The 26291-nt window shown below is 38.0% G+C and overlaps 2 protein-coding genes across 5 annotated transcripts in view; both read right to left on the minus strand.

Annotated features, from left to right (window-relative positions):
- Positions 1 to 260: 260 nt before the first annotated feature.
- On the minus strand, positions 261 to 8242 carry lgmn (legumain). Of its 2 annotated transcripts, none has more exons than XM_051917136.1 (14): positions 8084 to 8242; positions 6765 to 6920; positions 6547 to 6644; positions 4925 to 5006; positions 4745 to 4827; positions 4390 to 4465; positions 3827 to 3889; positions 3655 to 3721; positions 3461 to 3579; positions 3215 to 3304; positions 2531 to 2740; positions 1700 to 1870; positions 1541 to 1608; positions 261 to 1338 (listed from the first exon to the last, which is right to left on the minus strand). In XM_051917136.1, exons 1-14 carry the CDS (start codon positions 8162 to 8164, stop codon positions 1296 to 1298), a joined length of 1407 nt encoding a protein of 468 aa, XP_051773096.1. In that variant the 5' UTR covers positions 8165 to 8242; the 3' UTR covers positions 261 to 1295. The 2 variants fall into 2 exon arrangements, with proteins under 2 accessions (XP_051773096.1, XP_051773097.1); XM_051917137.1 differs by having other exon boundaries at positions 6765 to 6923; positions 8084 to 8228.
- A 5487-nt stretch (positions 8243 to 13729) lies between these two features.
- Positions 13730 to 26291, minus strand: part of pcnx1 (pecanex 1) — a 44536-nt gene continuing 31974 nt past the window's right edge. For all 3 annotated transcript variants that reach the window (XM_051916644.1, XM_051916643.1, XM_051916641.1), the window contains 14 exons: positions 25973 to 26081; positions 25734 to 25863; positions 25590 to 25648; positions 25256 to 25471; positions 24129 to 24382; positions 23764 to 23994; positions 21837 to 21937; positions 21567 to 21717; positions 21231 to 21461; positions 20864 to 21138; positions 20611 to 20783; positions 18098 to 18552; positions 17873 to 18013; positions 13730 to 14835 (listed from right to left, as the gene is read on the minus strand). In XM_051916644.1, the coding sequence (XP_051772604.1) occupies positions 14695 to 14835; positions 17873 to 18013; positions 18098 to 18552; positions 20611 to 20783; positions 20864 to 21138; positions 21231 to 21461; positions 21567 to 21717; positions 21837 to 21937; positions 23764 to 23994; positions 24129 to 24382; positions 25256 to 25471; positions 25590 to 25648; positions 25734 to 25863; positions 25973 to 26081 (2667 nt within the window). In that variant the 3' untranslated portion in view covers positions 13730 to 14694. The remainder of the gene's footprint in view (positions 14836 to 17872; positions 18014 to 18097; positions 18553 to 20610; positions 20784 to 20863; positions 21139 to 21230; positions 21462 to 21566; positions 21718 to 21836; positions 21938 to 23763; positions 23995 to 24128; positions 24383 to 25255; positions 25472 to 25589; positions 25649 to 25733; positions 25864 to 25972; positions 26082 to 26291) is intronic.

Raw genomic sequence — 26291 nt, forward strand, 5'->3', positions numbered from 1 at the left:
CAAGTTTCCTGGCTTAAGAAATGTTTTTTTTTTTTTTGGGAGACTTTTTTTTTTTTTTTTTTGGTGGAAATATAGGGGCTGAATTTTACCTTGTTCATTCTTATATCATCGCCTTTTGGTTTTGGATGGGGAGATCTGGTACAGTATATAGTACAAGAACCAATGCAATTAAAATTTCCATCTAGTAACATCCATTCATTTGTCAACAGAATAAAGCTATAACTTGGACTGAAGAAAATGAAAAGACTACAATCAACAAATTCCACTCAATTCAGGTTTATTATGATTTTAGAATCAATAACTCACTGCTTAACAGATTACACATTGAAAAGAGGACTGGTAGTAGTTCATTGTATTGTTTATCCCATGTTTTCAGTGCAAACTCACTCTTCCAGAGCTCAATCTCCAACAAACATTACAACCTCTTTTAATTCAGTGGTTTGAGGCCTCAATTTGCTCTAAACGGAGGACACTTGACATAATAGCACAGCCTGACACATCCACCATTACACTAAACACACCTGCTCATTAACTGCTCAAAGTGCAACTGTTCTCAGTAATTTAAGACACTTCTTAAGTATGACCACAGAGTTCAGGTACAGTAGCTACGTTTGTTTTCACTTTAGTTTGATAGGTATACATTTAGTCAATAACCAAAGAAGAGCTCCTTTGATTGACTATTGGAGAGAAACTAGGTATTTTCATGGCTCAGAAAAGGTGATGAACACCAGCTTAAAAAAAATAAAATCAAAATCTTAGTGCAATATGTAGCTAAATGTGTCTAGTGTTTGTTTTAAATTGTTTGAATGCATCTACTCAACATCCTCTAAGATTTAAATGCTTTGGTTTCCAAACTACACTTATTAATTATGGTGACCATAACTGAGGTGCCAAAAAACATGCTTTAATTTCAAACATCAGTATGTCATTCTAAAGATGTCCTGCCAAAAATCTGTTGTTCACATTGAGAAGGCATCTGATGAAAACAAACAAAAAACAAAAAACAAAATACACACGATACATACTGTATATAAAAAGTTAACAGCCCAAAGTGTTTGTCAGGAATCACTGGGCAGTACCTTAAAGCATATTTCTTTCTTTAAAACAAAATAAAGATCAGTAAAACATCACATAAAAAAAAATTTAAAAGTGCAAATCCTCATTAAAAGAAACATTTTGTCAAAAAGATCCAATCAAAGCTGTGTGTGATGATACAGATTTCTTCCACAGTCAGATTCTTATGTGCAAAGTGTAGTTCATCCAATAAAAGTCTTCTGTGGCACAATTTCACATTTCTACTGTCTGAAGTAGCACACGTCATCCATGGCTGCTGTGATTCTGTAAGAATGGCGAGAGATGAGAATTAAATCACAAATAAATTAAACCCAATGAGCCTCTTCTTTCACATCCCACAAGAAAACTTTACATAACTTGCTATCGCAGGCAGAGGGTGCTGTTTATTATGGAAACATCAGTCTAGACTCTAGATAAGACATGTGGGAAAAAAAAAAAAAAAAAAAAAGGAAACAGGTGTTTTTACCTCTGGGCCTGGTATCCTCCCTGACACAGGTTTACTAAGGCATACAGGTGTCTCAGAGCATATTCATACTGCAACAGGAGAGAAAAGATGTCTCACACACCGCATAACACAACCAATGATGCAGATGAAAGAGGACACAGAAACCCTGAATGTTTGTACCTCCTGCTTGTGCCAGTTGAAACAGTGTTTCTTGTAGTGATTGACGGCTGTTTTGTAGCATTCATACTGTGTGAGATCTTCACGTGCATCCAAATAATCCTGCACTTCCTCTTTCTCCTGCACCACATGCTCCACAATCTTACGCATAGTGTTACCAAGCAGCTCCCGCACCTACGCAAACAAGCACAAAATCCTTTATAATATGATTATCTTGACTGAAATCTATGACTCTGACATCACTTGCAGTTTTGGGGTCTGTAAATTTTTATTTTTATTTTTTTGAAAGAAGTCTCTAATGTTTACCAAGGTTGCATTCATTTGATCACAAATACAGTAAAACAGTCATACTGTGAAATATTATTAATGTCTATTTTAATTTTTTTTAAATGTAATTTATTCTGAAATTTCAGCATCATTCATCCAGTCTTCAGTCACATGATCCTTCTGAAATCTTTCTAATATGCTGATTTGCTACACAAGAAACATTTATGACTACATACTTCTTATTGAAAACAGTTGTGGTGCTTAGTATTTTTGTGAAACCCATGATAAGTTTTGTCAGAATTCTTTGAATAGAAAGTTCAAAAGAAGCATTTATTTGAAATCAAAAAATTTGCAACTATATAAGTGTATTTACTGTCACTTTTGATCAAATGAATGTTTCCTTGTTAAATAAAATAATTTGTTACTAATAATAATAATAATAATAATAATAATAATAATAATCTTACTGGCCCCAAATTTTTGAATGGTAGTGAACAACTTTTAACACTTAAAATAAATGTAAATAGATGTATAAATAATTGACTGGTAAAAAGCAGTGCTTCAAACCTGCAGATGTTCATGGATGCTATTCATGAGACCAACAACAGTCTCAACGTCATTGGACTTTGCGAGTTTTCTTTTCATGATTGCAAGAGGCACATCAGGGCTGCTCATGAGGTCATGTTCAGTGATCACAGGCAACGACACAGGCTCAGGTGCCTTATCAAGACCTTTAGAGTTACCCTGGAACGCAACCACCTTCATGTGGGACAGTGTCTAAAACACAAACAAACCAAAACAAGTTAGATTCGGCAAGTACAAACATGCAGACACTACACAGGACAGCATTTATGCTTTAATCAGACACTTCCTTGTCAATAAAGTATACATGATAAAATATACATAACTTTAAATGGAAACTAGCTGGGAATATACGACAGATGCTAGACCAAGAATAAACTTAGAGCATATCAATATCCATCACATTGTTGTTACTAAACTAATCCATTTTCAGGACGCAACTCACAGTTGCTACAGTTTAGGGTCCATACAGATGGATTTTTTAGCATTTAATTTTGTTCCTGTCACAATAAAGATAATTGTGCCTTTCACAGTATCAGTGATGCTAATCAATCTTGCATTTGGTGCTTTGTAGTGTAAAGACAGTGTGCCTTATCTTAATGCATGTGTCAGTTCCTAATCTTTGCTGAATGTCTTTCATATGCTGGACAGTGTTTGTGAGTGCATTACCTTGTTTCCATACTGCATCACATGGCTGGTGTTGGTTTTGGCCTTTACGATCTTGAACTGTTTGGCCAAAGTCTCTTTGCTCAGATCCTCCTAAAGAAACAAACACATAACACCATTTAAAACAATTTCCCACGGTCTGCGTTATTCCAGATTCTTTCATGAGCTGCCCTGACTGTTCATGCTGAATAAATGCTTTCCTCTTCTATCTTTCTTAAGTTTGGGCCTCTGTCAGATGTGTGTACTAACCACGTCAGAGTCTTCCATCCAGTTGACGCTGTACAAGTCTCCCAGGTAGGTGTCTCTGGCCTCGTCATAGTAACAAGCATATGAGGACTCATCAGGGTTGGCAGCGGTTGTAGCATAGACTGAGATACACACCCAGATTATACATACTATTTACACACAACAGCATGTGTGATAAAGTTAGAAATAAAGCTCACCATTAATGTCAACAGGCAGAGGCTTCATCATAGAACCAGATTCACAGGCCTCAACATAAAACACCATCTATGTGTGCGAGAAAGGTTTTACAGTTTTTTTTTTTTTTTAAATGACAATAATGTTTTTACCGAAATTATGAATTGTATCTTATTAATGATGTGTAACAGTCACCTTCTTGTATTTGTTGTTTTGATGCATGTACGTGATGGTTTCCATCAGGTCTTCTACATGAAGCTAAAAGTAGAGAAATGAAGACGCATGATTTACTGCAAGTTTCTAATGACACAACTCACATTAATTTATAAAGATGTCATGCATAAGGAAGTGAAGCAATAACTCCCCCCCCCCACCCAACCCAGCTGCTTATGCACAATTACTGAGAAACTTGTCAGCACAACTCATGTCTAAACTTCATGTGAGTTAAATGTGTTACTCATTATGTGACATCTTTCTATGTCAGCTGATCTATTGCTTCAGTATCTTCAGTGGGGGCTGAAAAAAGTCAGATCATTTGGGATGTTTTTGTTTAAAATTAAATTATCCCCCCTCCCCCTAAATAAACTTTTCAATTATGTTGATTATATAATTTGTAAAGACATCAGAAAAATATACACAATATAAGCATTTACACTAGAGGTCTCAGACTTTTGGAGAGAACTGTGTAGTGTATGCGTGAGAAGAGCCTGAAAGGATCTGATTCAGCTAAATGACCACAGGAAGCAGAAAGCGCTTACATCATCATTAGGGAAGGCCAGCAGACCTGGGGCTCCATGATCAGTGAAATACACAAACACATGATCATTTGGACCGCTGCCAGGAGGAAGAACAATAAAAAAATTAAAAAAAATGCTTAGAAAGAAAAATACATCACAAGACCTGCTTTACACATATCTGTCTCAACATGCACAAACAGAGACACAGAGACTACGAATTTACAGGAAATGAGGGCAATAAATTCAGTAAGACACTAACATCTGCCCCAAGCTAATTTACATTTCAATGCAGACACACAGGAAAAAAAAAACAAAAAAAAAAAAACACGCTAATGACCCCTAACCCCGCTCTGCCCCAGTTTTTATGGTAACTTGCCTTTTCAGCACTTTTCCAGATCCTCCCTTCACACCAGCAGCATCACCCTTCAACACCGCCAGGAAGTTCTGGGGAGTCACATCCTATATCACAAACACACAAATTATATTAGTGAACGGATGGCAAACACACTGCTTACCATTTCAAATCTCAGAGTCAGAATTACACGCATTGACTCACATCACCAATGTAGTCCTTCAGCACTCCTTTGTAAACATCCGATCCATTGGGTCTGTTTATGATCACTCCTGGAGTAGGGTTACTGGACACAGAAAAACAGTCAACAGTCATAATATTAATTATTAAAAGACAACAAACAATAATATAAAAACCTCTTTGTCCACCACTTATCAAACAAAGGTTAAAAATTAACCCCAAAACCATGCGACTAAGTCAACAATCAGATAACACATTTCTTTCTTTCATTGTTTAATTCAGCCAGAACACCTGACCTACATTTGAATTCATAAAAAGCCACTAAATCAATAAATGTCTCAGTTGTAAAACTTCCAGTAAAAAGATAAAATAATTTGACCTCTTTTCCACCTCATGATTTGGAATATAAATTAACAATATTTTCCAAAAAAAAAATATATATATATCAGAACAAAATGGCTTCTTTAAGCAAAAATCAGTATTTAGTGTGACCTCCTGGACTTCTTCCTGTTTCTCAAAGAAACTCTGAGAAACTTCTCATCAGATTTTGAAAGTTTTCTTGGCCTTCCAATCCTTTTCCATTCTTTTTAGGTTTAAGGGAGCCAGTTCCTGCTATTGCTCAAGTGTAAGGGGTGATCACGAAATACTTGCCACTTTAGCCTATTTTTTTAATACTGCATACAAATTTCCTGTATTTTCTGGTTATATTCTAATAAAGAGACTGAGAAATAATTATATAGGATTATCATATCATTGCTAAAACATTGCTAAGACTTTTGCACAGTACTTTATATTTTGATTTAAGAATGAAATGCAGTGCGTTTTGTGAGATTCACCGTACAAGAAAACATGCACTCCACATACAAACATGACACAAACATCATTAATGCCAGGCACGATCACAGCCATGACAGAAAAACCTGACATGCTACATTTTTCTGTTGGCTTCTGGTGGTTAAATTAGATACTTGTGACTTCTGCAAATGAACAGACTCAAAGCTTTGTTTGTGTGTATGCGCACATGTGGTGGAGCTAAATAATTTTCTCGTATCTGCTTTTGGAAGACACAACTTTATCAAAGCGATTTAGGGGAAGTGATCATAGTGGTGTTGGTGACAAGTTACCTAGAAGACGATTAAGAGTTTTTTGTTAAATCTGAAATAGCTGACAGCACATTTTCTACAATCAAAGGCAATGTGAGTTAAGTGCTTGTTCCTCTATCACTACTGCACCTCTGAGCAAAGCAACTCCAAATCATAAATAAATCACTGCTTACTAGCCTCGATCCAATAACTCTTGTGTTACCAGCTCAGATCTTTAACCACTATACCAGTGGTTCAACCAAATGTCCAAGGGGTCCCAATAAGTCTTAAAACTATTTTAATAATTTAAATTTAGTTTAATTTTAATTAACATGCTAAAAATACTGTATACTATACACTAAAATAATTGTGCAAGATTAAACTGACAAATTTTATTAGTTAATTTAATTTAATTAGAACAGAAGCAAAAGAGGTACATATCAGCTTAGATTGGAGGGTCTTGGGATATTGTTTTGGACATATGGAGGTCTTGGAGTCGAAGATGCTGAGAACCACTCCACTATACTACCAGCAGTTTGTTTAAATAACACAAGTCATACTCACTCAGGACTCTGAGCAAGATCATCATACATCATCACCACGATCTGCTCATCAGGAATCCCGTTCTTATGGACGATCTGATATGCATGGCACACATCAGCCTATAAATACACAAATAAAACCGAATAAATACCTAAACAGACATCAGATGAGACAACTGACTAATAGTTGGGGAAAAACCCATGTACTTTCTCCACCTCAAAGATCAGATTCTTTCTCACCTGGTGTCTGTAATTGTACCAGCCATTAGATCCGGCCACAATGACGACCCAGTGCTTCCCATTTTCTGGCTGCTCGGCAGGGAAAGCACTCGCTATCAGCCCCAGACTCAGGGCGAGACCTAAAACTGCCACCGTCTGTGGGCTCATCTCTGCAATCTACTGAGAACAGAGATGGAAAATAATCAGAGAAAAATACCATGTGTGCTTTTAAAATGTTAAAGATTGTGAACTTTCCTAAGAATACACTTGTACACCAAACTACATAAAATACTTAATGTGATGACCTTCATTTTAATAATATAATACATTAAACACAGTGTATACTTTCCTTTTATTCTTTCTTTTTCCTCAAAATATACTAAGCCTTATACAGTAATGTAAATAATATGCAAATAAATATTATGTTAAGTCTTACTGTGTATCAACCTCTGTACTGAAAAGACTTTTGGTTGTTAAGAAGCAAAACACAGACAAATTGATGCAAAAAATAAATAAATACAAAAACACTGCAATCAAAAAAAATATTGTAAATGAAAAATGGTCCAAATATAGATATTCCATAGGATTAATATTACGTTATATTATGTTATTGTTAGATATAGGCTCCTCGTTTATGCATATATATTATGTATATTTTGATTTAAGATTGAAATGCAATGCGATTTGTGAGATTCCCCCTAAAAGGAAACATACACTCCATATACTAACACAAACATCTCAAATGTCAGTCACTATTACAGTATGTAAATATTATGTATATAAATGCTATGAATAGCTGTGTTAACTTTAACTCTGACACTTTGTGTTTTTTTTAATGTTACTGTACAATTACAGTAAGGCAGAGATAAAATATACAGGGTGAAATTTTAAAAACGGTTCTTTTGAGCTTATTCCAAAGCTTATGAGCTTATCTTTATATCCCATTTCTGCCAAAAACATAGTTCCAACACTTATTACTACTGTAAAAACCTAATACATCTCCTTTAAACAGAATAATAATCTGTCATTTTGTTGAATGTCTCTTTTTAGATGATAATAGTAGCAAATACCAAATTTAATTGTGGTAATAATGACATTAGCAATTTGGGCGGTAAACTGTGTTAACCACGATATATTTTTGTGGTCTCGTGATCATCCCATAATCACACAAGGAAATCAGGGCTACAATAATAACAGCAGGCCATAGGGGGGTTTAAACTATTCTCCTTTTAGCTGAACGGAGTATTTAACCTTGCGGTGATTAATTTTACAAAACACAACCAAACAAAATGAGTAGAGTTAATACAAATTAAAGATATTAGTAGTTTATATGCGCTTACCTGTTTACTGTACGCGCTGCCCGAGCTGCCGAGCTGTAAGCGACTCGACGCTTTATTACAACCTGTGAGACAGGGACGCATATGCAACAGCCAATCAGCGCAAACAGATCCAGTGTGCTGTCCAATCAGCTCAATACGGCTCTGAGCAGCATCCAATCAACTTTGGCCCCTGGGCGGAGCCTCAACTCACCACCTGACTAGTCGGTCATGTGCCATAAGTTTGACTGAAAACAAAACAAAAAGAGATGAAACTTTTCTATTGAAATAGAGCGGTGAGATCAAGTGGTCTCACTCTGTGACAGGGAAAGTCTAACCGTTGAAAAGGTTAAGGGGAAATACCTCACATTTATCAGGGGATTTAAAAATTGGTTTATTAATAATTTTACTGAGAAGCTTCAGCACAGACACCCATCCTTATTTTTTTTGTTATCTAGACAGAATATATGCGAGCACATGATCAGATCATCCGTTTGTCATATGACTGCTATTTTAGTTCACCCACGCATTTTTATAGCTGGGCTGATCTCACCTGTTTTCACAGGTGTCGTGAGAAAGATCCATAACAGAGTATGTCGTTATATAACGTGTTTCTCTCTCTGTGAGCAGCCATGCTCGGAGTTTTGATTGTAGTTTATGCTGATTCAAAACAGATCTAATACTCACTGTTTATCAGTCTATATAATCTATATAAACAGTTTGTAGAGCAATTTACTGATTGTGTGACACCTTAGTCTTTAAGTCAATGTATTGAGAGATTCCAAACTTCATCTGTACAGCTTGTATGTTTTGTGATCATAATACCACAAAGAAAGCATTGTTCATAATACTAGACTGATTTGTATAACAAAAAAACCCACTCAGAAGTACTCATAGATTACTGTGAAACTGAAAACTTTGACACCAAATGTGCTTTTTATCTTAGCAATAATTTATTACACCAGTATTAATTATTTATTACACCAGTGTTAATGTTAGAATTCATTGTAAATTCTTCTTCAGGTGTACACATCTGTTGAGAGCCACACTTGTTCCTCAAAAAGTCCCTTCAGCATTTTATTAGTTGTCCCTGCTGTTCACATGATCTCTGTTTCCTGTAATTCAGAAAGATCTCTTTTTTATTAATAATTAAACACTGTGTTGTCAAAGTTGATATTGTGGCTTTATATATGGTCAGACACTTGCGTGTGTCATTATATTATTAACATTTGACCAAAATCAAGCTCAAATGGAGTTACAAGGTTTAGAACAGCCACATAATCTGGCAGTAAGTGCATCATGTTTTCATCGATTTACAGGTAATGAAGTTTATCATAGTTATGTGGACAGTTTTTGTTTTTTTTCTGTCGTTTGGCCAAAATCTCATGTTATTAAACACAAAGTGCTATGCAGAGGCTATTTAAGACAGTATTGGCTATGACTCGATGACAGACACTCTTCTTTGCTCCTTAAATACATAAACATTAGCCTTTATATATGTACATATACAGTTGCAAGAAAAAGTATGTGAACCACTTGTAGAATCTGTGAAAATGTTAATAATTTTAACAAAATAAGGGAGATAATACAAAATGCATGTTATTTTTTATTTAGTACTGTCCTGAGTAAAATATTTTACATAAAAGATGTTTACATATAATCCACAAGACATAAAAAATAGCTGAATTTATTAAAATAACCCCGTTCAAAAGTATGTGAACCATTGATTCTTAATACTGTGTGTGGTTACCTGGGTTATCTACGACTGTTTTTTTGTTTTGTGATGGTTGTTCATGAGTCCCTTGTTTGTCCTGAGCAGTTAAACTGAGCTCTGTTCTTCAGAAAAATCCTCCAGGTCCTGCAGATTCTTCAGTTTTCCAGCATTTTTTGCATATTTGAACCCTTTACAGCAGTGACTGAATGATTTTGAGATCCATCTTTTCACACTGAGGACAACTGAGGGACTCAAACACAACTAATAAAAAAGGTTCAAACATTCACTGAAAACATGAAATGAAATGAAAGTGAACTAATCCTTTAATGCTGGTTCTGATAGAAAGGTGTCAGAATACGCAGACCAGTCAGGGTGCCCATGCTGACCCCTGTCCACCGCCGAAAGTGCCAACAGTGGATAGACCTGTCGCAATAATCAACATATCGAATTATTGTGCAATGTATGTACATGACCTGAATAATTTTTGGTGACGCAATATATCGCCCATTATGTTTACACAATAATGAATGTCACCAACATTTTGCCAATCATGCTGTCATGTGCAGTTACACACAGCAGTCATTGACAGGTGAAAAAAAGGTGTTATTTGAGGGGTTGTAGTGTTTTCCTGACAACTACGGACAGTTTGGAAGAACAAGTCCGAATGCTCTTGATTTCAAAGCCGCAATCCACTGTTCCGGTGCAAATATAAATGTCTTTGTTCATACAGACATCTGACTGCTAAGTAGGGTTTGTGTTTTCAGCAATAGTGCACCCTTACTTTACTAACTTACTTTAAATATTTACCATTTATTCAAGTTTTTTATTTAGGATATTACATTTTTTGATCCTTCATTTCCATGATCTAAAGAATTAAATGGTTGTTGTCATTTGAAAGTGTGTAGGCCTACTTGCATTATTATGCTGTTATATTATGATTATATATTCAGTGGCATAAAATGTACTTAAAATGACAATAATATTGTTTATCGCAATTATTTCTGGAACAATGTATCGCAAAACAAAAGTAGTTATCGTGACAGGCCTAACAGTGGGCACGTGAGCATCAGAATTGGACCACAAAGCAATGGAAGAAGGTGGCCTGGTCTGATGAATCATGTTTTCACATGGATTACCGGGTGCGATCTCAATCCAATTGAGCACCTGTGGGATGTACTGAACAAACAAGTCCGATCCATGGAGGCCCCACCTCGCAACTTACAGGACTTAAAGGGTCTGCTGCTAACATCTTGGTGCCAGATACCACAGCACACCTTCAGGGGTCTAGTGGACGGGTGCTCGACGGGTCAAGGCTGTTTTGGCAGCAAAAGGGGGACCAACACAGTATTAGGAAGGTGCTCATAATGTTATGCTTGATCAGTATATATATACAGTATCACACAGAAGTGAGTACACCCCTCACATTTTTGTAAATATTTTATTATATCTTTTCATGTGACAACACTGAAGAAATGACACTTTGCTACAATGTAAAGTAGTGAGTGTACAGCTTGTATAACAGTGTAAATTTGCTGTCCCCTCGAAATAACTCAACACACAGCCATTAATGTCTAAACCGCTGGCCACAAAAGTGAGTACACCCCTAAGTGAAAATGTCCAAATTGGGCCCAAAGTGTCAATATTTTGTGTGGCCACCATTATTTTCCAGCACGGCCTTAATCCTCTTGGGCATGGAGTTCACCAGAGCTTCACAGGTTGCCACTGGAGTCCTCTTCCACTCCTCCATGACAACATCACGGAGCTGGTGGATGTTAGAGACCTTGAGCTCCTCCACCTTCTGTTTGAGGACGCTCCACAGATGCTCAATAGGGTTTAGTTACTCTCAGCTTCTTTAGCAAGGCAGTGGTCGTCTTGGAGGCATGTTTGGGGTCATTATCATGTTGGAATACTGCCCTGTGGCCCAGTCTCCGAAGGGAGGGGATCATGCTCTGCTTCAGTATGTCACAGTACATGTTGGCATTCATGATTCCCTCAATGAGCTGTAGCTCCTCAGTGTCGGCAGCACTCATGCAGCCCCAGACCATGACACTCCCACCACCATGCTTGACTGTAGGCAAGACACACTCATCTTTGTACTCCTCACCTGGTTGCCGCCACACACGCTTGACACCATCTGAACCAAATAAGTTTATCTTGGTCTCATCAGACCACAGGACATGGTTCCAGTAATCAAGTTCCAGTTCCAGTTCCAGTTAGTTGATTGTCTTCAGCAAACTGTTTGCGGGCTTTCTTGTGCATCATCTTTAGAAGAGGCTTCCTTCTGGGACAACAGCCATGCAGACCAATTTGATGCAGTGTGCGCCGTATGGTCTGAGCACTGACAGGCTGAGCCCCCACCCCTTCAACCTCTGCAGCAATGCTGGGAGCACTCATACGTCTATTTCCCACACACAACCCTTGGATATGACGCTGAGCACGTGCACTCAACTTCTTTGGTCGACCATGGCGAGGCCTGTTCTGAGTGGAACCTGTCCTGTTAAACCGCTGTATGGTCTTGGCCACCGTGCTGCAGCTCAGTTTCAGGGTCTTGGCAATCTTCTTATAGCCTACGCCATCTTTATGTAGAGCAACAATTATTTTTTTCAGATCCTCAGAGAGTTCTTTGCCATGAGGTGCCATGTTGAACTTCCAGTGACCAGTATGAGAGAGTGAGAGCACTAACACCAAATTTAACACACCTGCACCCCATTCACACCAGAGACCTTGTAACACTAACGAGTCACATGACACCGGGTAGAGAAAATGGCTAATTGGGCCCAATTTGGACATTTTTTTACTTAGGGGTGTACTCACTTTTGTGGCCAGCGGTTTAGACATTAATGGCTGTGTGTTGAGTTATTTTGAGGGGACAGCAAATTTACACTGTTATACAAGCTGTACACTCACTACTTTACATTGTAGCAAAGTGTCATTTCTTCAGTGTTGTCACATGAAAAGATATAATAAAATATTTACAAAAATGTGAGATACTATATATATACATATATATATATATATATATATTAGTTTCTAGAGTAAAGGAAACACTGTATTTATTCAAAGAACCAGTTCTTATTTACCCTTGCATTGCAAACAAGCAGAGATGGTTAAAACTGCGTGTGGTACTTCATGTGGTGGGGTGGAGGTTTTACAGTTTGAGGAGCCAACGGAGTTACGAGGTTAAGTCACAAGCTCTTTTAAATACTTTTGTATGATGTATGAAAAAAAAATTAAAATGACAAAATATGGAGATATGAGGTTTCCGCCCGACAGCGACAATATATAGCCTATATAAAATTAAAGTTTCATGACTTTTATGATAATAGTAATAAAAAACACTATTTGAATGTCTTTTTACTAACGAAAAAGACATTATAAATGCTGCTTTATATAATACTGCTTACTTATAAAGTGTTACTAATAGGCCTACCTCATAAAGTAAGCATAAATATCAGGAAAATTCTATATATGTTTATGGTTTATTATATTGTGACACAACTAAGGCAATTCAGATGTTTCCTTCCAAATATTACAGTCTTATAACACAAATTCAGTGTGAAATTACCTCAAAATGTAAAAGGACACTGGTTACATGGGATTTGCAGTACACTGTGACTAACATTTTACCAAAAACAATTTTAAAATACCGGTTTTATTTATTCACTGCTTTTCTTTGACCTAAAAACATTGTACTGATATACAGATTATGCCAGTGATCACAGCCAAAGCAATGAATAACTGCACCTTCAATTAATATAAAAAACATTACTGATTGGCAAACGGAGCCATTCACTGTGAAACAGTCACTGGTCTGTAACGTGTCATGATGGCTAATTTAATGGGCAGGAAACTTCATCCCCGGATCACATGAATTATGAGTTCATGCTCCAGATACACCGCACACTTCATTTCATCCGTCTCATAAAAGAAAATCATCAGTCACTCAGGTACAGGACTAAATTATATTTATGCATTGTCTTTATTTGTCCCGTAAATGAAAAACAATATAACAAAATGTAAATACAATAATAAATATTCAAAGCCAAATCTTTATACAGACACATTTATATATTCATACATAACTACATGTGGTTAAAAACCACTTCTGTCCTCAAGCTAAAGAAAAAAGTCAAAATGGCAGAAAAGAATGTGTCAATTTCGCATTTTGCATTCCAAAGGCAACGGTAACCATGGCGATTCAAACCGTGGAGGAATAAATAATGTGTGATCTTAGAAAGTAGTGCACAGCTGCAAATCAAAAACAAAAATAAATCATAGTGCAAGTTAAAGTTCCTCATAACACTCGTCTCTTTGTTTCAAATGGATCCTCAACAAAATAAAAGAGGATAAAATATAAGGATGACATAAGAGAGCTCTGTATTGGAAGCACCTGCTTCCGTTTTATTATCATCATCATCGTCCTCACCGCAATCATCTGTCTTTCTTGGCAGCTAGAAAAACACAGTCTGTCACATGATTCACTGCATGTCCAGGGCAGCACAGTGCACCTGACTTATTTTGGCAGAAAATACAAAATAAAACTTGATTATAGCTGTAATAAAAAAAACTGCTTTCTCTGCGTGTACATTAAGCTTGGCTTTAGTGTTCCCTGTGAGTTTGCATGTGTTTACAGACAGCTGATGAGATGCATAGAACCCAAGAAACAGAATGAGACCGCAGCTGCTCATAAAGGAGACAAAAAGAGAGAGAAGAGTTTACAGGAGCTGATCTCTCATGCAGCATATCCGAGGAACACAGAGCAAGGCAGCTTTCTGTCCAGATTCGAGCAAGTGTGCTTCTTACAGCGTGTGAGTGTGTATGTTCTCCATTTGCACGATTCCCTGGATTCCTGCGCCCGATCAGCAGCTGGAAGTGAGTGTGGCCTCATTCTTCCTCTGGCCTGACATTAGATGAGTGTGTTTCACACCTCTGCCCCCAGTTCAATCACTCCCGTCTCTATAATGGGAACCAGTTTATCATCCACCTGGACCAGCAGGATGGTCTTATCAATGTGAGACCGACTAACCGGATCACGACTGCAAGGCACCCAACGATGAACCACCTATGGAGAGAGAGTGAGATTAGTGGGAAATTAGGATAGTAGGGTGAATGTCTAAAAACACATGTCAAGTGGAAATTAAAAGAAAAAATTAGAGATTTTGCATAAAGATTTTTAATATAATAAAATGCTGTTTTTACAGTGATTTAAAAAACAAAAACAAATTATAGGCAGTACATCAGCTACTACAAAGATATAACTACAAACCTTTTTTTTTCTTCAAAATTACTAAATTCTAAATTTGTTTTATTTTTTTTTGGAAAATGTGCTTAAAGGGATAATTTACCTAAAAATGAAAATTAGCCCATGATTTACTCACCCTCAAGCCATCCTAGGTGTATATGACTATCTTTTTTCAGAAGAACACAATCGGAGTTACATTAAAAAATATCCTGGCTTTTCCAAGCTTTATAATGATAGTGAACGGGGGGCCTGTTTTGAAGCCCCCAAAAATGCATCCATCCATCAAAAAAGTAATCCATATGGCTCCAGTGGGTTAATAAAGGCCTTCTAGATCGAAGTGATGGGTGTTTGTAAGAAAAATCTCCATATTTAAAACTTTATAAATTAAAATAACTAGCTTTCGCCAGACGACTGTACGCATACTGTGTAAGTCGACTTGCGTGAAATGAGTAACCTCTGAAGTGATGTATGACGCAGGATGTAGGAGTAGCGTAAGTTTAGACGCCTCTCGCAGTTTAAACAAATAGGGCTGTGAAATAAACTCAAGCTTCTCTTCTCTTATATCGAAATCCTGTGATATTTCTCTTTAAAATTTCTCATTTTAGACTTCTAATTCCTGACCGGAGTTTTGTTTTGCTCCATCCTCTGAGCTTCCGCATTCGTCATTGCGTCATGTGTCGGGTCAAGGGTCTGCTGGAAGCTAGTTATATTATATTTAATAAAGTTTTAAATATGGATATTTTTCTTATCTATCACTTCGCTTCAGAAGGCTTTTATTAATACCCTGGAGCAGTATGGATTATATTAATGATGGATGGGTACATTTTTGTGGGCTTCAAAACAGGCCCCCCGTTCACTACCATTATAAAGCTTGGAAGAGCCAGAATATTTTTAAAAAATATCTCTGATTGTGTTTGTCTGAAAGAAGATAGTCATCAGAGGTGGGGGACTCGAGTCACATGACTTGACTCAAATCAGACTTAAGTCGCACATTTAAGGTCTTGAGACTTGCTTGACAAATATAAATAAAAGACTTGACTTTGACTTGACATTCATGACTTGAGACTTGACTCGGACTTGAGTTAAATGACTCGAAATAACTTGTCTTTTGTTTAATAAATATCTGTTTTTGAACACACCGCAACCTAACCACGTGACGCAGCAGGCAAGCAAAGAGAGCTATCGTGAGCTCTCTCATGGGCAGACCATGGACAGTCGTGACTGGACATGGAAGGCGCTATGCCAAGTAAAAAAAAAAAAAAAAAAAAAAAAACGTTTTGGACATGCTAAGAGTTGACTTTGAATTTGTTTTTTGTTCATTAAACAGAAAATTGGGTTAAAATGAGTGCTGTCAACGCTTTCCAGTTTAACGTGTCAAAAATATTTAATGCAAACGCAGAATCCATTTTTTTTCTGTCATCCTGGCTAGCATTACAATAGATGATCACGCTCTTATTCATGCAAATGCTTTTAAACCATTTAAGCGCGCCATTTAAGAGAACGCAATGTCTGTGAATGTCTGTCTCACACGACGCACAGAAAGACGCGCGCCAGAATGTCATGCTTGAACGAACGATAACACATAGTGCCAAAAATGTCTGTTTTGTCAAGTATCCTCATTAGAGCAGCCTTGAATGAGTTAAATAAAGTCTTAAACAAAAGTAAAGAGTTGTGAGAAAGTGGGACGCGTGAGAGATCCGCGTCATGTGCGGCAGATCTTAAAGTGACAGCAACCAATGCTGTCTGTCATTGAAGAACAAAGGTAACAGAGAAAATTATCACATTTAATTTTTTGCAAGTGCAGTGCATTGTAAATGGTTATTAACTGTTTATAAGGAAATGTCAGCTTTTTTTGCAATAGCACGTATATGTACAGTGTCTAATAATTGGTCTTCAGTGTTAGACTTTGAGTGAAAAGCCTATGGATAGTTTATGGGGATGCACATAAATATATTGTATATAGTATTGTATATTGTAAATATATATACACACACACAAAGAAAAAAAATCATACAGGCTTGCGAACCCATCCATGCATACATAAACAAAAAAAAAAAAAAAAAAAAACACCTTCCAAACAAACAATACACTTTTCACTCATTCATACACACACACACACACACACACAAATATTAATGAATCACACTCAATCAAATCACCTCTCTCTCTCTCTCTCTCTCTCTCTCTCTCACACACTCACACACACACACACACACACACACAAAGAAAAAAATCAAATTTGCAAACACAACCATGCACATGCAAACAATACACTTTTCACTCATACACACGCACACACATTCATTTATTTATTTTTTATTTTTAGATTTTTAATGTATTGACAGCTCAGCTGTGTGTGGACACCTTTTGAGTAGAAATGTGTACTGCAATTTTTTTTGTTGCAAATAAATCTCCAATCTCCTGTAGTTTTAACTTATTTTAATATAAATTCAGTTAAATCATCAAACATTTGTATGACTTGCCAGTGCCTTGTTTGTCCGAAGCTACGACTTGACTTGATTTGCTTGACATAAAGCAGTGACTTGACTTGCTTGATTCTCACAAAAATTGACTTAGACTTGCTTGAGACTTGAATGTTAAGACTTGAGACTTGCTTGTGACTTGCACATGTGTGACTTACTCCCACCTCTGATAGTCATACATATCTTGGATGGCTTGAGGGTGAGTAAATCATGGGATCATTTTCATTTTTGTGTAAACTATCCCTTCAATTGTCATTAAAACAATATCTAATGAGATATGTATATATCTTTTTTATCTCATATTTATTTCAAATACAGAAAACAATTTTTAATAGTTTGTTCAAAATAAAAATACTGGTGTGTGATGTACGCACATGACCCTCCATGCCTTCTAGGGGACTCCACTCTCTCCAGAAGTTACGTCCAGATCTCAATCTCATGCTCTCATCTGGCCACACCAGCTCCTTCCTCTTGGGATGATTCATCACATCCAACACCTGACTCACATCCACAATCTACACACAAAAATGCATACATTTCATCATAACAACTAATTTCACACTAATAAAGGGCCAAATACAAGAAAGCCAGATGCTCACCTGCACCCTGTAGGAGATGTCGTCCCTCCTCAGACAGGACAGAGAGGGATTGTGATGATGATGGTGGATGTAGTGAAGATGATGATGGGGGTGAGGATGGTTGTCCGTCCCCAGCCCTAAGGCTTCGTTTCCCAGCAGGCCTGCGAGCGTGTGGGCGTGTCGTTTGCAGGGTGGGATGGAGTGGGCGGAGAGAGAGCTGGAAGGGCCGGGTGGGTCAAGGTTGGCGGCTGAAGTGTTAGTGCCCAGGCGGAGTTGCAGGGAGGTGGGCAGCGTACGGAGAGAGAGCTGGCTGCTGGAGGAACGTCTGCAGGGCTCCAGACCCGTGACAGACGTGCGGAGCGAAGACTGGCGGCTGCTGCTGTGGCGATATGAGGACGACTGACTCACAACAGATGCACGAGCAGGAGACTGACGCACCAAACCAGACTGAACGGACTGTGAACTTTGACTTGTACCTAAGGAGAGAGACTGCAAGTTACTTAATTATTTGACGATATTTATCCGTCTGTCTGTCTCTATCCGAAAAGACTGAAATTACATAAGGCCTAAATAACTTTCACAATCTTTCAACTTTCACAAAACATTTTGTCTCAACAACATGCAATGTTTGTTTTGATGAACTTTCCTTTTCTAGTTTTGTTTGACTGTTGCAAATGCTTAATAAACATACATGCACCAGCCACTTTACTGGGTGTACCTTGCTAGTACTAGGTTGGACACCCTTTTGCCTTCAGAACTGCCTAAAATTCTTCATGTCAAAGATTCAACAAGGTATGGAACTATTCCTCAGACAATTTGGGCCATATTGACATGATAGCGTCACGCAGTTGCTGCAGATTTGTCGGCTGCACATCTATGATGTGAATCTCCCATTCCACCACATCCCAAAGGTGCTCTATCAAAGTGAGCCAAGAAAATATCCCCCAGACAATTACACCACCACCAGCCTGAACCATCAATACAAGGCAGGATGGATCCATACTTTCATGTTGTTTACACCAAATTCTGACCTCGACGTCTGAATGTTGCAGAAGAAATCGAGACTCATCAGACCAGGCAACATTTTTCCAATCTTCTATTGTCCAATTTTGGTGAGCAGGTGTGAATTGTAGCCTCAGTTTCCTGTTCTTAGCTGACCCGGTGTGCCTTCTGCTGCTGTAGTCCATCTGCTTCAAGGTTTGACATGTTGTGCATTCAGAGACGCTCTTCTGCTGACCTCGGTTGTAATGAGCGGTTAATTAAGTTACTGTTGCCTTTCTATCAGCTCGAACCAGCTTGAATCTCTTCTGACCTCTGGCATCAACAAGGCATTTTCGCCCACAGATCTGCCACTGTGGCAGAAAGAAAAAAAAAAAAACAGTGCCACTAATAGGCCTAGGCATGATGCAGTTGAGACAGCCAATTGTATTTTCTCAAATGCACCACTCAATCGATATTTTCTCTTTTTGGAACGGTTCTCTGTAAACCCTAGAGATGGTTGTGCATGAAAATCCCAGTAGATCAGCAGTTTCTGAAATACTCAGACAAGCCCATCTGGCACCAACATCCATGCCACGTTCAAAGTCACTTAGGCTACGTTCACACGGTCAGTCCAAATTCGAATATTTGTGTAGCCGATTGGAATCTGATCTAAATTATTAACTGTGTATCACAACTGTTCGGATCTGATTTGTGTGTCCCGTGGCGCTCTTTTGTTTTCTGGAATACCTGCATTGATTTCTATGGTAATGAGGAGGGGTTTGCAGTACAGTTATCTTATTTACAACATGACAATGTGTAGCCGTCGCGCTGGACTACTGCGTCTTCTGAGGCAGCGGCAGAAATGTAGCAGGCTGGTATGTGCAGCTTTGTTCCATGCCGTCATCTCCGCCAGTCTTAAAATTCGACACGTCTCTGCTCGACTGGCACTTTGCAACAACACAACCTTGTTTCTGCAGTGACTTTCAGCATGTTTCCTATAACAACGTCTGACATGTTTACGTTTTACATGGCGTGAGAAAGTCAATTAAACCACCCAAAACCCGATTAGAGCAGTCAGACGGATTTCCAGAAATGCGATTTGAATAGAATTTTAAAGCTCGATACGGATTAGTAAAAATCACATTTCATGTGATTTTTTGCCGTTCACACTTGCTAAATATGATCCAATTCCAATTGGATATGCACAAAAATCGGATTTGGACTGACAGTCTGAACGAGGCTTAAAAAATCACCTTTCTAGCTCATTCTGATGCTCAGTTTGAACTTCAGCAGATTGTCTTGACCATGTCTACATGCCTAAATACACCGAGTTGCTGCAATGTGATTGGGTTGGATGGCTGATTAGATATTTGCATTAACAGGTGAATAAAGTGGCTGGTGAGTGTATATTATGCCTATAAAATGTCACGCTAAACCTAAAAACTATACATAACCAAATATTACCCAGGTGAGGCCTCATTAGAATACAAAATACATCATAATTATATGTATATAACCAGTAAATAATGTCTAAGCATTGACTGTGTGTTTACCCAGAGAATGAGGTGTGTAAGCGTGCAGTGCTGTAGGTCCTGAGCTGTGCTGGGAATCACTCGCTCCTGTCCCAGAATTCCCCGAATTCCCACTGCCACACGACAAGCCACCTGCATCACAATCTTCAACATTCCCGCCACTGTTACAACCAGCACCGCAACCCTTACGCATTCTTCAGTAAGAGAGATAAGCGCCGTTATTATGACATCAATTAAAACATCAATTCTCTCTCATTCAACCACACACACACACCTGTGCCACGTGTTGACAATAAAGTTTCGTATGTTGGCGATGCTGATTGGTCCTCCCAGTATGTGTCCAAGCTGGGGGTGTGTATTACAGTAAGATGTTGTCAGGGGAGACACATATATTGGGTATCCTATTGGCTGGTCACACGAAGAGTTGATCATGTTGCGTAGTGCTTGCTTGGCGTTCTGGATGCTTCCACGCTCCGGGTTTCTGTTTCTTAAAAACACCAATTCCTGCTGCTGCCCCGCCCACAGGCCACGCACACACTCCTTATTCACCTAAGAATGCACATGCAAAAACAGAAAATCACTTATGTCCTAATAAATATAAGTCTACTTTAATCTATTTTATCCTGTCTTTTTGCCCTCACCTTTATGACCCTGAAGCTGAGGTAACGTCTGTTAAGCATGATGATCTTGTATTCGTTGGTCCCTTCGTCCAACACGTGTCTGAGGGCGAGCAGAGAGGGAGAGTTGGAAAGGACAGCACTGCGCCAGGCCGGGTCGCCCTCATGAGCGATCACCAGCGTCTGCTCGTGTGAAGAAATCGCCTCAAACAACACCGATGATTCCTCATACTCATCAGGGGAGGTGAAGTGATCCTGCAGAGAGAGATTAACTCTGATTAAAATGTATTCTAAACACATACAATAATTCAAGTCACATTTCACAGAGAACAGATGACATTCATCTAACACGCATCTCACCTGGTGCAGTTTGAGTGACATGCGAATTCCAGGCACAACCACCTTCCTCAGCAGTTCCATGTCAGTAAATATCCATTCATCTCTCACAGATGAGATCCGGAAATCTCCCTTAAACAAGGAATGCAGCCCATACAGGAACGACTCCAGATTACTGTAAGAACACAAAAACACACCATCAGAATAAACTTGCATACACAAACCGTAAACAGTGTCTTTATAACAAGCTTTTTGGGAAATCTCCAGCACAATAAAGGATTTTTGCACCCTCACCTGGACATATGGTGAGATGCAGTTCCCAGAGCTCTCCTTCCCAAAACACACAAACCATAACACAACAAAACCAATGGAGAGTCTTTCTCACTGTCCAGTGGCTGAAAGAGAGAGACAGTGGGAATGTACACTTCCATTCAAAAGTTTGGGGTCAGTAAGATTGATTTTTTTTTTTTTTAAATATATTTTTTTAAAACAAATAAATACATTTATTCTGCAAGGATGCATTAAATTGATCAAAAGTGCCTGAAAAAGACATTTATAATGTTACAAAAGATTTCTATTTCAAATAAATGCTGTTTCTTTAGAACTTTCTATTCATCAACGAATCTTGAAAAAAAATGTATCACAGTTTCCACAAAAATATTAAGCAACACAACTGTTTTCAACACTCATAATAGAATAGCACCAAATCAGCATATTAGAATGATTACTGCAAGATCATGTGACACTGAAGACTGGAGTAATGATGCTGAAAATTTAGCTTTGTCATCACAGGAATAAATGACATTTTACAAATATATTCAACGAAAAAACAACCATTTTTAAATTGTAATAATATTTCACAAAATTGCTGTTTTACTGTATTTTTGATCAAATAAATGCAGCCTTAGTGAGCATAAGAGACTTCTTTCTTAAAAATCTTACCAAGATTACCTGTAAATTACTTGAAACTAGGGCTGGGAAGCGATTAAAATTTTGAATCTAATTAATTACATGATGTGGCGATTAATTAATCGAATTAATTGCAAATTTATCGTACATCAAATTTGGCTGAGAAATGACCCCCAAAAGATAATTTGAAGTCATTATTGTGTCAAATAGACATTACAAAAAGTAAATTCAGAAAGAAATATTTTATTTGATTCAACACAGAATTTATTACACAAACTTATATATTTTTTTTTTTTTCATTATGGAAATATGAAACTTAAAGTAAACATATGGTTAGCTGATGTTTTATGAATCATTTTCTTAGAGAAGTTAATTTACTGAAGGCTACCAAGAAAGCTAGGTTACTAAGTTTATTAAATTTATTCACAATATGTGCACATTTATAATTAATGTGGGGTGTGATGTGTCACACAGGCACAATAGCTGTATGATAGATGTATATCACTTTTATTTCGTTTTTCTTTTTATTCAAAATATTTACAAACTTGTTAACTATAGTATATCATGAATAGGCTATATAGGTGCTGAGAACCCACGGAAACACAAGATATTCTCCATTTATTTTAACCAATAAAAAAATTACTGCAGCTTTCAGATGCGACGTTCTTTTCATTTTTATAGTTCACTTGAGGCAGTTACTATGGTATTTTTAACGACACACATTGAGTGAGCATCAATGTAATACATTAATGCGAAAGCGCATCAATGTAATGTGCAGCACGAATCTCTCCACAAAACTCACGCGCTCTCAAATATAGTGTCCTCATATCTACTCTGGCTCATATATTACGTGTACGTGCTCGGTTATGTGGGCACTAACCGGCAGAAACATAAATAGGCGCCTATTGTCAAATATTTGAATGTGTTTTGTCGTTTATCATGTCAATTGATCTATAACACGCGATGTGCCAGCGTCAACGCCAGCCAAAGCGCGAAAGCACGTTTGAATTTAGCAGTGAATGTTTTTATCTTACCGGTGTTGTCATAGACTTCAAAGGTTTCAAATCGATCACCTTTCAGCTTTCATATCTTGAATTTTATGGACATTCTAACTGCATTCTATAGGCTATATCACACAGTGAGTTGTTGCCCTGCGTCATATTCAGGCAAGTGCATTAAATGCGTTAAAAAATTGAATGCGTTCTTTTTTCCCGTAATGAATTAATCTAATTAATTAATTAAATTCCCAGCCCTACTTGAAACTTATCAGCCTTATTCATCAGCAATATAGTGCAGGTGAGCATGTGTTTACCTTCTCTCTCCGTGAGTTGCAGTACTGGATCCAGCTGAGGTAGACGGAGCAGAAACTGTCTCTGGAGATTCCAGCCAGTCTGTGGTCGTAGTCTTCATCAATATTGGGGTTAAAGGTTGGATCCAAGTCAACATAGTTTCTCTCTCCGCAGCTCTTCAAGCCCTCCAATAAGGCTTCGTTCGCCAGCCATTCCTCCAGTTTAGGAGACGCGATGACATAGTAAATGATGCCCTAGACACATACAAACACATAAATGATAAAGAAATGATTTTAAACACAATTTCAGAACATTATTTTGTTAAACCTCAACTAGCCAGTTTTCAACAGAGCAGTTTGTTACAGAATAGCAAGATTTGTCTGCTGACCTTAACGTAGTAGGTGGTGAGGATTCGCCGCAGATCAAACACCTGCAGCATAGACGCGGCACTGTTATCGGTGATGCTGTAGCCCTCCAGGGCGTATTTAGTGACCAGAACCTCCCAGGCCAACCAGCGCTGTCCAAACGCAGCGTTAAAGGACAGCAGATGGGGGAGATGACCAGGCTCACAGCAACAACAGCTTTCATCTTCTTCCACTCCCTCTGTTATCGCCTCCACCTCCCTCTGCTGGCAGTACGTCCCTGAGATAGAAATAGAAAAAAAAAAGAAATGAGACAGAATCTTTCAACTAGAATCATATAATCATTTTAAAATTAATAACTCTTAAAATGTTATTTCTTCCCCTTGAAGTCAAACTTAAAATCTATTTAAACCATGCACCAAAGCCATTTCGAAATTTAGATTTAAATAAATAATCATGTGTGCGCTCTTTCTGACCCATAGAATTAAACAGGCTGTTTTAGCTACTCTGTACTGAAGACTTCTATATGTAAATTACCTCTGTTATGATTGGTTACCTCTCCAAATATCAGTAACCACACCCTCACCAAGTTGATGAATACTGGACAGGCATTGCTATTGTGGTCAGTTATGTTAATATGCTCATGGTTGTGACATTACTAACGTAATGATTTCTGAATGACCTGTTTTTGCGGCTTAATTTCTACAAATCGAGAGGGTGGATTGGGGAGAGAGCTTTAATTTCTAAATTTAAGAGTACATTGTGCCATTTCATTCAAAAAGATCAAGCAAACTCCTGTTTTAACATAATATATTACATTTGCAAGAAGTATAACTTTTAAAACATACTCTACCTTTCAAAGATTTGGGGTCGGTAAGATTTTTTTAATGTTTTTGAAAGAAGTCTTGTATGCTCACTAAGCTGATTTATTTGAACAAAAATACTGTAAAACAGTAATATTGTGAAATATCATTAAAATTTAAACTGTTTTCTATTTTAACATATTTCAAAATGCCATTTATTCCTGTGATGGCAGCATCATTACTCCAGTCTTCACTGTCACATGATCCTTCAGAAATCATTCTAATATGCTGATTTGGTACATTTCTTTTAATCTCATAATCTCTCTCTTCTCGTCTTTTCCTCTCCTCACCCCTGAACTCAAGTCCTCTGAGCTGGAAGGTGATGAGGCCGTTGCCAATCTCGACAAGGTGAACGAGAGCGTTGAGGTAATCAGATGCCAGGATGAAGCAGTCTCCGGTGGTGTAGTTTCCCCAGCGGCCCAGCTGCAGATCTCCACACAGAGAATGCTGAAGGGAACGCGTCAAATGCTCATAGAAGATGGAGTTCAGATTATTATCATCTGAACCTGACAACATGAGAGATGAGATGAGACGACAGGTTTACACAAATCTAGACCTCCAAAGCAAGAAACTAAATTAAGAATGATTTTACATTTATAACAGATACTGTAGGTAAATCAGTACCTGGGTTTCTGTCAAGCTGCGAGGCAAGTCTAGTGTTGGAGTGATCAACTCGCTTAGTACTGAAACACAGAAATTAAATCAACAAAGGGCTAAAAAAGGAGAAAAAAAAAAAATGGAGACGCTGATATACACTGAATGTCTTACTTGTATTCTCTCTCCCAGAAGCGCACAGGTCGTACGTAGGAGCTGATGAAAATGGCACTGCCAAGAAAAGGGTTTAATGGAGTGGAGAACACAGCAGACACAATGGCCTGCACAAACAACATGGCAGAGTCTGGAGGGGGGCGGAGTCAAGGAAGAACAGCAAGAATCACAAAGACACTGGAGTTTGACAAGGCCTGTAAAATATGTTAAATCTGAAACACAGTGTGTGATAAGGATACGTGGCACTGCAAACGGCTGGGCGAAGGCATGGAAGGCAGAGCCCCAGGTAATCTGCCACGGCGCGATGTAGGTATAAACAAACTTCAACTTATAAAAGAGCTCCCATAACTACAAAACAAAACAAATCACACAATTATACAATACAGACTTTGCAAAGTGTCTGAAAAACAAACAAAAATATGTGAGGGAATATGTGAGGGATAATGCAGAGGGTGTTGTATCCAGGGCTTGCCACTCAGTTACTAGCCACTCAGGATTTTCACTGGCCACAATTTTGACATCGATACCATAGGGAAAAACTGCCATGAAAATATTTTT

The sequence above is a fragment of the Ctenopharyngodon idella genome, chromosome 13 (genome assembly GCF_019924925.1).
Source record: "Ctenopharyngodon idella isolate HZGC_01 chromosome 13, HZGC01, whole genome shotgun sequence".
Classification (NCBI taxonomy): domain Eukaryota; kingdom Metazoa; phylum Chordata; class Actinopteri; order Cypriniformes; family Xenocyprididae; genus Ctenopharyngodon; species Ctenopharyngodon idella.

What these genes read in the sequence shown, in the direction of transcription:
- lgmn (XM_051917136.1), bottom strand. Translation starts at nt 8,164, where the DNA reads ATGCGTCCCTGTCTCACAGGTTGTAATAAAGCGTCGAGTCGCTTACAG. An exon ending in TCTGGAAAAGTGCTGAAAAG is followed by an intron (nt 4,466 to 4,744) that starts GCAAGTTACCAT and finishes TCCTCCTGGCAG; the next exon opens with CGGTCCAAATGATCATGTGT. An exon ending in GGAGGATACCAGGCCCAGAG is followed by an intron (nt 1,339 to 1,540) that starts GTAAAAACACCT and finishes CCATTCTTACAG; the next exon opens with AATCACAGCAGCCATGGATG.